This window comes from Pelophylax lessonae (genome assembly GCF_965119305.1).
Source record: "Pelophylax lessonae genome assembly, chromosome: 3".
NCBI lineage: Eukaryota > Metazoa > Chordata > Amphibia > Anura > Ranidae > Pelophylax > Pelophylax lessonae.
Genome location: NC_138770.1, coordinates 356607823 through 356620996, shown reverse-complemented (window position 1 = coordinate 356620996; position 13174 = coordinate 356607823). Strand labels below are relative to the sequence as shown.

The window sequence follows — 13174 nt, the reverse complement described above, 5'->3', positions numbered from 1 at the left end:
GTTCATCCGTTGTTCATCCGTTGTTCATCCGATCCGTTTTTTTGACGGATGAAAAATAGGGCATTTATTTAACCAATTTTTTTTATGATTTCAAAGGTCCATAAAAGACATGGATGAGTGAATTTGGGATGAAGGAACTTGACTGGCCTGCACAGTCCTGACCTCAACCTGATAGAACACCTTTGTCTAACATCAATACCTGACCTCACAAATGCGCTTCTAGAAGAATGGTCAAACATTCCCATATACATACTCCTAAACCTTGTAGGCAAGGAGAGTTGAAGTAGAGTTGAAGCTGTTATAGCTGCAAAGGGTGGACCAACTCAGTATTGAACCCTACGGACTAAGACTGGGATGCCAATAAAGGTCATGTGCGTGTAAAGTCAGGTGTCCCAATACTCCTGGCAATATAGTATATGTATTATTATTATTATACAGGATTTATATAGCGCCAACAGATTGCGCAGCGCTTTACAATATGAGGGAAGACAATACAGTTACAATACAATTCTCAATACAGGAGGAACTAGAGGGCCCTGCTCGTTAGAGCTTACAATCTAGAAACTAGGACAACTCGTTTCATCTCGGTGTATCACCTGAGGCTAGTTACTTCTTTGAGTATATGTAAGGGTTTACAACTAATTTAATGAAGCACAGGATTTGATCAGTACAGTTAAAAATGATTAATGAGCAAATATTCCAGGCCCCCTTTGCAAAGCAGGTTGCAGTTCTCTCCTGATAATTAGAGCAATCGCAAAAAGGTCCTGCAACTAGAAAAACACCGTAAACAGACTCACAGCACAGGACGATTATGTATATATGGTGGGCAGAAAATGGTAAGAGGACTGTCCTCATAAAACCATGGGGGTTACCACTGCTGACACTCATTTGAAAACACTAATTGCCTGCCTGTATCTGGCTTCAGTACTTTTCCATCACAAACCTGAAACAAGCATGCCATAAATGAAGGTGAGAAAAGTGTCATTAATAAATTATCTATATTTGGTCCAAATCTGACTCGAAAACATTGAAGCCAAAGCGTTCACATGACAGCCAGGGCACCAACACTCTCAAAAGGATCGATCAGCAATTGCAACCCCCATACTTTTCTCACGAGATAATCGTTATGCCTATTCTGATTTAGTGTGTGCTGTCAGTATAAAAGTGAATCCTTAATGTAAAAAAATGCCCTCTCTGTTCTCCAGAGGCCTATGCAATAAAGTAACTACATCTCCTCAAAGCACAGTGCAGGAGGAGAAAAAGAAAATGTATAATCTATTTTGTCAAGGTTATACCAAATGCTCATTTCTACTTCTTAGAAGTCTTTATACAATGTACCTGCATGTTTCATTTGGCAGACATCTGTTGTGCAGCTCCACAACAATTTCATGTTAGGTCAATCTGTTATAAATTAAATGCATATGCAATGACTACACACATCTCTATACCTTTAAAAAAAGAAAAAAGGGGGGGGGGCATAAAATATGTGGCATTAAAAATAAAAAGGGGGAAGGGCAACATCTGGTTTGCCAGATGAACAAGGCATTTCCCAGCAAAAATGGAGGCATGAATAGGATTCTAATCATCAATTTAGAAATATGAGAGAGAGAGAAACCATACAGTGCCTTGAAAAAGTATTCATACCCCATAAAATGTTCCACATTTTGTCATGTTACAACCAAAAACCTGAATGTATTTTATTGGTATTTTATGTGATAGAACACCACAAAGTGGCACATAATTGTTAAATGGAAAGAAAATGATAAATGGTTTTTCACATTTTTTTTTTTTTACAAATAAATATCTGAAAAGTTTTGCGTGCATTTGTATTCAGCCCCCTTTACTCTGATACCCCTAACTAAAATCTAGTTGAACTAATTGCCTTCAAAATCACCTAATTAGTAAACAGAGTCCACCTGTGTGTAATTAAATCTCAGTAGAAAATTGCAATACAGCTGTTCTGTGAAGCCCTCAGAGGTTTGTTAGAGAACCTTAGTGAACAAACAGCATCATGAAGGCCAAGGGACACACCAGAGAGGCCAGGGATAAAGTTGTGGAGAAGTTTAAAGCAGGGTTAGGTTATAAAAAAATATCCCAAGCTGTGAATATCTCACAGAGCACTATTTAACCCATCATCTGAAAATGGAAAGAGTACGACAACTCCAAACCTACCAAGACATGGCTGTCTACCTAAACTGACAGGCTGGGCAAGGAGAGCATTAATCAGAGAAGCAGCTAAGAGGCCAATGGTAACTCTGGAGGAGCTACAGAGATCCACAGCTCAGGGGGGAGAATCTGTCCACAGGACAACTATTAGTCATGAACTCTACAAATCTGGCCTTTATAAGAGAGTGGCAAGAAGAAAGCCATAAGAAGTCCCATTTTCAGTTTGCAAGAATGGGGACACAGCAAACGTGGAAGAAGGTGCGCTTATCAGATGACCCCAAAATTGAACTTTTTGGCGTAAAAGCAAAACGCTATGTGTGGTGGAAAAAACTAACACTGCACATCACCCTGAACACACCATCCCCACTGTGAAACATGGAGGTGGCAGCAACATGTTGTGGGGATGCTTTTCATCAGCAAGGACAAGGAAGCTGATCAGTTGATGGGTAGATATATGAAGCCAAATACAGGGCAATCTTAGAAGAAAACCTGTTAGTGAGACCGGGACAGAGGTTCACCTTCCAGCAGGACAACGACCCTAAAACATACAGCCAGAGCTACAATGGGATGATTTGTATCAAAACATATTCATGTGTTATGCCCCGTACAGATTGTCGGCCGAAAAGATTCGGCCGACGACCGATCGCTCGATTTTCGGCTTGTTAGTATGATGCTTCCGACAGCGCACTTTCGGCCGAAAAGAATCTGTCGTGCAAGCATTAAAATTTTTGTATGCCGACACCAGAGCGGCCGATTGTTCGCCAGTCAATACAGAATTCGGCCGACAGACAGCAGATTTGCAAGACTGGGCATGCTCGGAAAAGAAAAAACACAGGGAAAGTTAACCATCACATGACATCACTTCTGCAGTCAGCGGACAAAATTCTTGTGCAGTCTTTTGCACTTTTCAACAGACACCACAGCCCGGGGACAAAAGACGGCCGATCGTTCGGCCGACGATCTGCACGTGTGTACGGGGCATTAGAATGGCCCAGTCAAAGTCCAGACCTAAATCAAATGGAGACTCTGTTGTAAGATTTGAAAATTGCTGTCTACAGACGCTCTCCTTCCAACATGACTGAGCTTGAGCTATTTTGCAAAGAAAAATGGGCAAAAATGTCACTCTTTAGATGTGTAAAGTGGGTAGAGACATACCCAAAGAGACTTGTAATTGCAGCAAAAAGTGGTTCTACAAAAGGATTGACTCAGGGGGGCTTAATACAAAAAGCACTGCACGCCATACTTTTCACATACTTATTTGTAAAACATTTTGAAAACCATTTATCACTTTCTTTCCCCTTCACAATTATGTGCCACTTTCTGTTGGTCTATCACATAAAATCCCAATAAAATACATTTACATTTTTGATTGCAATATGACAAAATGTGTAAAATTTCCAAGGGGTATGAATACTTTTTCAAAAGGTACGGTTTGTTTAGATGATTTTTGTCAGTCATATTTAACCACTTAAGCCCCGGAAGATTTTACCCCCTTCCTGACGAGGGCCTATTTTGCGATTCGGCACTGAGTGATTTTAACGGACAATTGCGCGGTCGTGCGACGCTGTACCTAAACGAATTTGACGTCCTTTTTTTCCCACATACAGAGCTTTCTTTTGGTGGTATTTGATCACCTGTGCGAATTTTTGATCATGCGCTATAACAAAAAAAGTGCGTCAATTTTGCAAAAATAATATTTTTCACATTTTTTTATATGAAATTCCCCCCCAAAAAAAAAATGTAAAAATCAAAATTTAAAATTTTTGGCCAATTTGTTTTATGCTACATATGTTATATGTTTGGGGGAGAAAGAAAAAAAAAAAAAAAAAAAAAAATCGGAAAAAAAGCGTATTTTGATTGGTTTACGCAAAGGTTATTGCGTTTACTAACAAAGGGAAAGATTTTTGTCATTTTTGTTGTTGTTTTTTTAACGCGTAATGGCGGCGATCTGCGATTTTTTGGCGGTACTGCGACATTGCGGCGGACAGATCGGACCCTTGACTGACATTTTTGACACTTTTGGAGTTACCAGTGACATTTCTACAGTAATCAGTGCTATACATATGCACTGTTACTGTAAAATTACACTGGCAGTGAAGGGGTTAAATATTGAGAGGGAGGGGTTGTGTGTGTCCCTAGGGGCGTGATTCTAACTGTGATTGGCTATGGCTTGAGGTGTAGGAACAGTGACAGGGGAGAATGACAGGCGGCTTGTTTACATCAGCCGCCTGCCTTTCTCCCTCTGCACCGACGATCGCCGAGTGACCGGCGGACATCGGGTCCGCCGGTCACAGGCGCGGGGAGGGGGGTCCGTGGCCGCGCGGGAGCGCGCCTCCGGCGGCGCGCGCTTGCTCCCCAGAGCCTCACAGGCTAGTAACGTGTATATATACACGTCACTTTGCCTGTGAGGGGCTGACTGCCGCAGTATATGTACTTGCGGCGGTCGGCAAGTGGTTAAAACTCTCTTCCACTTGATCCATAATTACAGCTGAACTTCAGGCAAATATTAAAGAGACCCAAATTAATGCAGATCTGTAGTTAATAAAACATTTATTTTTTTTTTAAACTGCAAACACCACAAGTACCTGAGCTTGGCTTGGCGCTATACAGTATGCATTGCAGAGCTAAGACTAAGGTGAAGAGAAGCAGTGCAAGAAGCATGCTGATAGGAGGAGAGACAGATGAGCTCATTCTTCTACCAATTCTCCTTTCACTGTTCTGTCTCAGGGTAGGGATGGGACAAGACCTGTAAGTGTTTCTTAAAGCTGAGTTCCACCCGTCTTTGTATTTATTAAAAGCCAGCAGCTACAAAAAGTGTAGCGGCTGACTTTTAATAAACACACACTCACCTGCCCCAAGGTCCAGCAATGCGGCCAGCGGAAGCCTCGGTTCTCTCCCTCTTCTCTCCATGGCACTGGCATCTCTAGGGTGTGCAATGCACGTCCTGAGTGGACGAGCAACCTTCTGGAACCTGTGACGTGTCCCAGAAGAATGCAGGGAGGGAGGGGGGGAGAGGAGAACTTCCGCTTGAGCCACCTAGGCGGCCCGAGCAGAAGTGAGCGGGTACCTGTCAAATCTAGGTACCCACTCCCCCCCCCCCCCCTAAAAAATGACATGCCAAGTGTGGCATGTCAGGGGGTCAGAAGCCCTTAAAGCGGAAGTTCCATTTTTGGGTGGAACTCCACTTTAACTACCGCAGAGAAAATTCTTCTCCTATGTAAGATAGAGTTATGCTATTTGGCAGAGCTGTGCACCTCCTAGCACTGGATGGAGAGAATCACGAATACCTTTGCAGGTAAAACAGCTCCCATGTGTTATTTGTGTATTTAGCCATTGTTCTGCAGATCTACTTCGGTAAATAACACTGGCTGTAGATGTCTGTTCAGATGGAACTTAGTGGAACCTCCGTTTCAGGCCCCCTGCTCCCTGCTCACCACTATCACTTGTAAAACACAGAAGTCTGTATTCTGTGTTTACAAGTGATAGCTTTTCTCATAGCAGCTCCAACAGATCGAAGCCCAATTATAGTCAGTTAGCCAATCAGGAGAGAAAGGGGGTGGGGCCAAACGAGAGCTCCATGTCTGAATGGACACACGGAGCTGTGACTTGGCTTGGGGTGCCCCCATAGCAAGCTGCTTGCTGTGGGGGCACTCGATAGGAAGGAGGGAGAGGCCAGGAGCACAGAAGAGGGACCCGGGCTGCTCTGTACAAAATCAACTGCCCAGGGCACGTTAGTATAACATGTTTGTTATTTTTTTTTTTTTTTTTTAAACGAGACCTAACAATCACCTTAATGCTTGCCTCCAGATGCAATTGTTTTACTCAATATTTTACATCTAAGCTGTATCCTTTGATGAACCATTAATATGAAGGGAGTGGTGTTACAGAACAACAAATCCACGTGTTATTTTTATCAGTTTTTACCAAACAACTTTTTTTTTCTGATAAACCATCAGGTTTGTTATATTATGATGGAAACTAAGGACTAAGCTTTCAATAGAACAATCTTTTTTTTTTCCTTCAACGTGTCTCTCAAGCATCTGTTATGGCAGCAAATTTCACTAGGGTTAGCCACATCCAAATTTTTACTCGTTTTATTCACGGACTCTTACTATAGACACATACCTAATAAAAGCTCCAAAGGCGTATAGCTCTCACTGCAGGTGTGTGTAAATCGCAACCTCAGTTCCCAAAATCATGCTTGGCACTGGCCACACCTGCATCCTACTGGTATTTTTTGGGTCAATAAAATATTGGTTAGTCTCCTTGATCAACAGTGATGCACTAGGCATGCAATGCAATAGAATTATCCACTTTTTAGAGTAGTATTCAATGCTTCTCTTGTTCCAGAACACTGCCCAACCTTAGCTGTGGGAAACTGCACATGTATGTGAGGTGTGTGTGTGTTTTTTTTTGTGAATCTGAAAAAAAAAAAAAAAAAAAGAAGGATCCATATAACCATCCCAGCATCCTTTAACACTCCAGGGTGCATAGGTGGGATCCCTGCAGTTAACCCTCACTCTCGCATAGGTGTTGAACTGCAAGCAGATCAGCTTACACTACACGGACACTACTATAAGCAGCTTACCAAATGAAGAAGAGGAATTCCCGAGTCTCAGGATTCAGTGTGCAAATGGATGGAGCAGACTTCCATCCAGGTAAAAAAAAAAACCTGTCTGAAATGAAGTGATGTATTCCACACAGAACACAACAGAAGTGACTACCCCCTTTTGCAACCCAGGGGCATACATATGACTTAAGAGAGGAGGGGTGTCAGACAAAGTGTGCCTGCTGCAAAGCCCTTCGATGAAAAAGAGGTGTGGGGGAGAAAAATAAAGAGCAGCACAATTTTTTTTTATTTTTTTAAACTAACACCAGAAGTATGTTGCGCTTAAAGTTACATTTTTTTTTTTAAGGGCAGACAGAAAGGAAGTGGGGGTGATGAATATATATAAGGATGTGGGGGTGATGAATATATAATTATACACACACACACACTAGAATTTAAAGAAAAATATCTTACCATATTTGTCTCTGAGGCCAACAGTACATCGGAAGACACCTCCAAAAGCTACATCCTCACCAAATATTACTGCAAAAAAAAAAAAAAAAGCAGATTATATTTAAAATAAAACAGATTAAAGTGTTGGCTGGCATATCTGATGGAGTTCTGGGCAAATTAGAATCAGTTTGGGCTTGGCAATAGATTCCTTTAAAACTATCATAACTGGTAATTTTTAGTGGCACGCTTTGCAAAGGTTAATTTACTAAAAATGATCCACATTTTTTTTTTTTTAACACATATTATTTATACTGGGTAGGTTTCTAAAATTGGCATTTGCCAAATACAGCTCTACTAGTAGGTAAATTTCAGGAACAATATAAAATAGAACATTAACCTTGTCTGTTAAGTACCAAACATTTAAGAGCAAAAATCTAATTAAAGCCCCATCTTTCCATTAAACATTACTAGTGCACCAGTAGAGGGAACTAGAGGACTTTTGAATTTAATTAATAATTCAAAATGATTTCTCTATATTCCAGACCAAAATTAATCAAAAGGTCTATTTTTAGCTTTCATAAAAAGCAACTAAAAATATTACAATCCTCCAGCACATTTCATGGTTTCATGAAATAAATGTTGTGATATCAGTTTATATGACTTATTAATGATATAAACTGAAAAATCTGTTACCAAAACTCATCGATGGGACAGCTTCAGAACAAATGCGTTTTTTCCTATTTTGACCAGCATTTGTTTAAAACTAAATAAATTGGTTTCATTATAAGTAAAAAGTATTATAGAAATAAAAAAAAAATGTATTTGTTCTGTTTAAAATGACACCAAAATTATGTTTTATAGAAAGCATGGCAAAGTTATGTGCAAATGGAAAAGATATTGTCGAATTCCAACACCGGTTCATAAATCAAAATTGGTACTAAATGAACATAATGAAATGTACCGCAGAGGAAGAAACTTGCAGAATAAACCATTGCATAGCCATTTTGGGCATCCTCAAAGTTCTTCATAATAGTCAGCATAGATAGTAAATTGATAAGAACGAATATTATCTGCATTTGCTCCAGCAGCTATCAGAGCAAATACAAAAGAGGATTTGAAGTGCAGCACTATGTTGCAGCCCATCATGATGATGATGATGATGACATGCGCATCACATGCAATTTGACATAATGACATTAGCTGCAATGCAGGTGAGAAATGCACAACGACAATTAAATTGGAGGCTTTATAAGGCCAGCATCCCCAAAACACCAATGGACATTATGTTTGTTTGCACCAGAGCACTGTAAAAAAATTTAGCTATATTAATGAGCACTTAATGTACCGTATTTATTCGAGTATAAGGCGCACAGGTGTGTAAATCGCACCCCTAATTTCCGATTAAAAATCGGTATAAAATTTTGTTTTTCACTGGTACAGTGAATTCTCGGCTAGCTGCTCGATTTCCGTGAATTTCAGCATGATCAACAACTTTGAGCTTGAATGAAGCGTCATATGCAGAACATTTTCTCTTGATACCCTGAGTTGCCATCTAACGGGTACCAGTATATCAATTAAAATATGAAGAACACTGAATTACGGTACGCAAAACACTGAATTGTACAAAAGCAATGCTTACCGTAACGTGTGGGCGAGGCGAGGTAATGAAGCGGCGACCATACAGCAGATAATAAGAATTCTCACCCCCAGTTGGGGCCGCCCACTGTACGCGACGAGGGGACGTTTTTTTTTTTCTTTGCCCTCGCGTACAGTGAGCGGCTGCAGCCCGGAAAAGGCGCAGTGCGAACTCACAATTCGCCTGCGCCCTCAATGGACCAGCCGCCACTGCCAGCCCACCCCAGCCCTCGTTTATAACGCGCACCCAAACTTTGATTTATTTTTTTGGTAGAAAATTTTGCTCGTTATACTCAAATAAATACGGTAAGTCATAATAAACATGGTGAAACATTTGGGGTTTCAGTTTTTAAAAAGGGACAAGTTAGGAGGGGCCACACAAGAACATGATTAGTAAGTAAGTAGGTAGAAAGAAAGACCAAAGGAAAAAGAATAGAGAAAATGGTGCAAGATCAAAATAAATATAGATGGGGGGGGGGGGGGGAGAAACAAAGGATAAAGAAATAATGGAATACGCTTATTGGAGGTCCAGGGAAAAGAAGAACATAAAAATTGTCTGGAAGCTAGTTTATAAAACCAAAATGGTGTCAAACATCAGTACGTCACGAGCCATTTCCTCCATTATCCATGATCACTTTCATATTTCACATAGCACAATTTCAAATTATGAGGGCAGTCATGACAATAGGCCTAAAAATAAAAATGGAAAAAAAAAATGGGATGTTTGACTTACCGTAAAATCCATTTCTCTGATGTTCATTAACAGACAGCTGATATTCTTAACCATTGGGTTATACTGCCCCCTACAGTAGGACAATAGGCAAAAAAGAAAAAAAAAAAGAGTCTGGCTATGCCCATTGGCAGTCCCAGGGGGTATACATCCTCTCTCTGCTATAGGCACTCAGTTTAGCTACAAGCAGTGTCAGAAGAATAACAACTCCACAGAGGGGTGGGTGCCATGTCTGTCAATGAACATCAGAGAAATGGATTTTACGGCAAGTCAAAAATCCCATTTTCTCTTTCGTTCATTGACAGACACAGCTCCTGATCTTCTTAACCATTGGGACATCCCAAAGCAGCGTAAAACATGAGGGGGTGGGAACAGCAAAAAAATTCCCCAGGCTAAACATTAGCCAATCAGGCAACAGGAGCTCAACCAAAACAACTGGAGCCCACCTGAAAAAAAACAATACACCCTCAAAGAGCATAAAGTCCTCTTAAACAGCAGCCTGCAAAACCTTGTAGCCAAAAGAAGAATCCGCAGATGCTAACACATCTACTTTATAGAACTTTGTGAAAGTGTGCACCGACGACCAGGGGGCCTCCTTGCAAACCTGCGTCACTAATGCCTGATGACGGAAAGCCCAGGAGGCACTAAGCGCCCTAGTAATAGTGCACCCTGACAGGGAAAGGAGGAACCTGACCCCTGATGGAGTAGGCCTGAATCAGCGCCTGTCTGATGCATCTGGAAAATGGTTGCATAAGAAGCGGACAACCCTTTATGAGGTCCATCTGTGAGCACAAAGTCTGACGCTGTGCCCTACAGGCTGGTGTCTCATTTAAAGTCCCATTTTGTCTTCACTACATCCATTAAAAAGGGATGGAGGTGTGTGCTTCTCAGCTTGTCATTTTTATTTTGTACCCTATGGCTATTATACAGCCTGATACATTTAAGACCAGTCATAGATAGGAGCAGGTTGGGGGGAGGATTGGCCTACCTCCAGCCCCACCTGTTTCCCCATCTATCTCATTAGCAGCCATGTGCTTCCACTGTGCAAACACTCAAATTTATTAGTGTTAGGACTGCAAATTACACAGGGTGCCTTGAAGGGGCCTTGCAGCTTACACATGCGTTTGCAAATGTGTGTCAACTAAACCCCTGTTTTTAACCCACACTGTTAAGACAGGTTTATTCGGTTGGTGGCAGACTGGTGGGTGAGAATACCAAACTGGGGGCTGGCTGTTTTCCATGCACCTCTTTTTAGTCCCCTTTTTCTTAATTTTTTTCTTGTACAGGGATAGAGACGCTAAAGTCCCAAAGTGCCTATATATTTTTCAAAGAGTCTGACTTCCTAAAAGACTCAGAATCTGGCAGGTACACCTTAATTGCCCGGACCACTTCCAAGGCAATTTCCTTCCGATGTTAAGGCCTGGAACACAGGGAAGACAACACAATGTTTTCATTCAAATGAAAATCAGAGACAACCTTTGGGGGAACATCAGAAAGGGGGGGGGGGGGGGTGAGAAGATCCGAGCCACCAAGGAGTGAGAAGGAATCCCAAGAGACTCACACTACGCAATGAACGTCTTCCACGTATGATGGTAGATCTTCCTAGAAGTAGATTTCCTAGCTTTCAACAGGATAGGAATCACCGACTCCGATAAACTCCTATCCTTCAGCACCTGGCGTTCAACAGCCAAGCCATCAAAGCCAAATGGAAGATCGGTCCTTGGGACAACAGGTCCTCCCTGAGAGGAAGCTTCCAAGGAACATCGGCGACAGCAGATCCTCCCTGAGAGGAAGCTTCCACGGAACATCGGCGACCAGCCACACCAGAGCGGCGTACCAAGCCAGGCGAGGCCAGTCCAAAGCCACTGATGACCGGAATCCCTTCTGCCTCGATCCAGCAGAGAAGTCTTGGTAGAAGCTTGAGAGGAGGAAAGGTGTGAATCAGAAGATACTGTCCCCACGGGGCCATCAGTGCGCGTCTGTGGCATCCGCCAGAGAATCCCCTGACTGAGCCACAAACCCTTGACGTAACAGGTCTTGTACCGCCTCAAAACAGATCCTGTAAGCGGTCCAGGAACAGTTACAACTTGGAAGGAAAGAACCTGGCTGGGACAAGAGCGAAACTCGATCTTGTAGCCGGCCCGAATGACTTTGTGGACCCACTTGTCTTGCACCAGGGAAGTCCACGGGTCCGGAAACAAGCGGAAGACATCCCCCCCGCACCCAATAGGGAGGAGGACGCACTTTCATGCTGAAGCAGCCTTGTCCGCGGGTCTGGAGAAGTCCGCTCTCAGCTTGCCAGACCAGGTTTGTTTGGATCCTCCATGAGGCGGCGCTGAAGGGCTTCGAGTCCTTGTCAGTCGACCCTGAGGGATGAAAAAACACCTTATGAGCCGAGAAGAGGGGCCCACATCTAAAACGACATTCCTTGCCCTTAGTAGCCTGCGGAAGAAAAGTACTTTTCCCCCCCCTGTGAGGCCTCCAATGAGGTCATCCAGGGTAGCTTCAAACAGGTGATCTCCTTGAAAAGGAAGATCAGTCAAGGCCTTTTTAGAAGTCTGGTCTGCAGACCAGCACTTGAGCCAAAAGACACGCCGAACGAATGACCACTGCCAAAACAGAGCCGAGCCACTAGGGGAGCCGCAGCCAAAGATGTATCACAGAAACTGCAGCCTCTGGACCAGCTGGTCCACCATCTCGGCAAAGGCTGGGAGGAGCTGTTCTCCCTCCAGGTCACAGCATAACAGATTATCCCACCTTGGTCAGAGTTTGCGACACCAGGGCAATGGTGAATACCAGCCTCATTGCTGAACCAGCCAAAGTGTACAAATTGCAGGCCACAGCCTCCGCCTTCCTGTCAGCAGGATCCTTAAAGGCTGGGAACTCTTCCATCGGAATCATGGTTGCCTTGTTTAATCTGGAAACCGGAGGGTCCACCACCGGTGGAGCAGTCCACTTATTAAGGACCCCACAGAGACGCTGTGGTCGTCCCCACTCTTTCAGTCAAAATAGGCAGGGAAACACTTGCTGCTCTGGATGGCTTGCGAGTGCCAAAGGGAACCTGCGCCTCTGTCGCAGCTTCAGCTGTGTCCCCCATCTTCAGGGTCATATACACACACACACACACACAGATACAATCAGTGCCTCCACCAGCTCCTTTCATGCGCAGTTGCAGACGTAGAGGAATCATCCTCACTATCAGAGGATTCCGAGCGAGAGGTTGCAGACCCAGCAGGGTGACCCACGTCCACAGCGACAAAATCAGATTCAGGATCTGATGAGACAGGGGGAAGGCTGGGGGAGACCATTGCTAGCCCGTCGCCCAAAAGCCACCGCCACCCAGGACACAAAGGGCTCCGGAACCGACGTCAATGCATCGATGGATGGTGGGACCCCACAAAAAGTGGAAAAAAAAGTGTAACACTGAAAAGGGACAACCTCCCACTGCGCTGCACCACCGAGTCGCCAGGCACAAGCACCAAGCAATCCTCAGCAGAGAGGGAAGAGGACCCCACCAGACTCAACACCCAGCAGAAACAGGCACCTGCAGCCACCAGGATAATCTGCACTACACGTTCGGCGACCACAAAGTTAAAAGGATCCAGGAGTCAGCACCAGGGGAAGATGAGGGGCTCCCACAG

At 43.4% G+C, this 13174-nt stretch overlaps 1 protein-coding gene across 1 annotated transcript in view; it reads right to left on the bottom strand.

Moving 5' to 3' along the window:
* Positions 1–13174, bottom strand: part of BCKDHB (branched chain keto acid dehydrogenase E1 subunit beta) — a 312830-nt gene that overhangs the window by 267059 nt on the left and 32597 nt on the right. The window contains exon 3 of the mRNA XM_082250082.1: positions 7190–7258. Within this exon, the coding sequence (XP_082106208.1) occupies positions 7190–7258 (69 nt within the window). The remainder of the gene's footprint in view (positions 1–7189; positions 7259–13174) is intronic.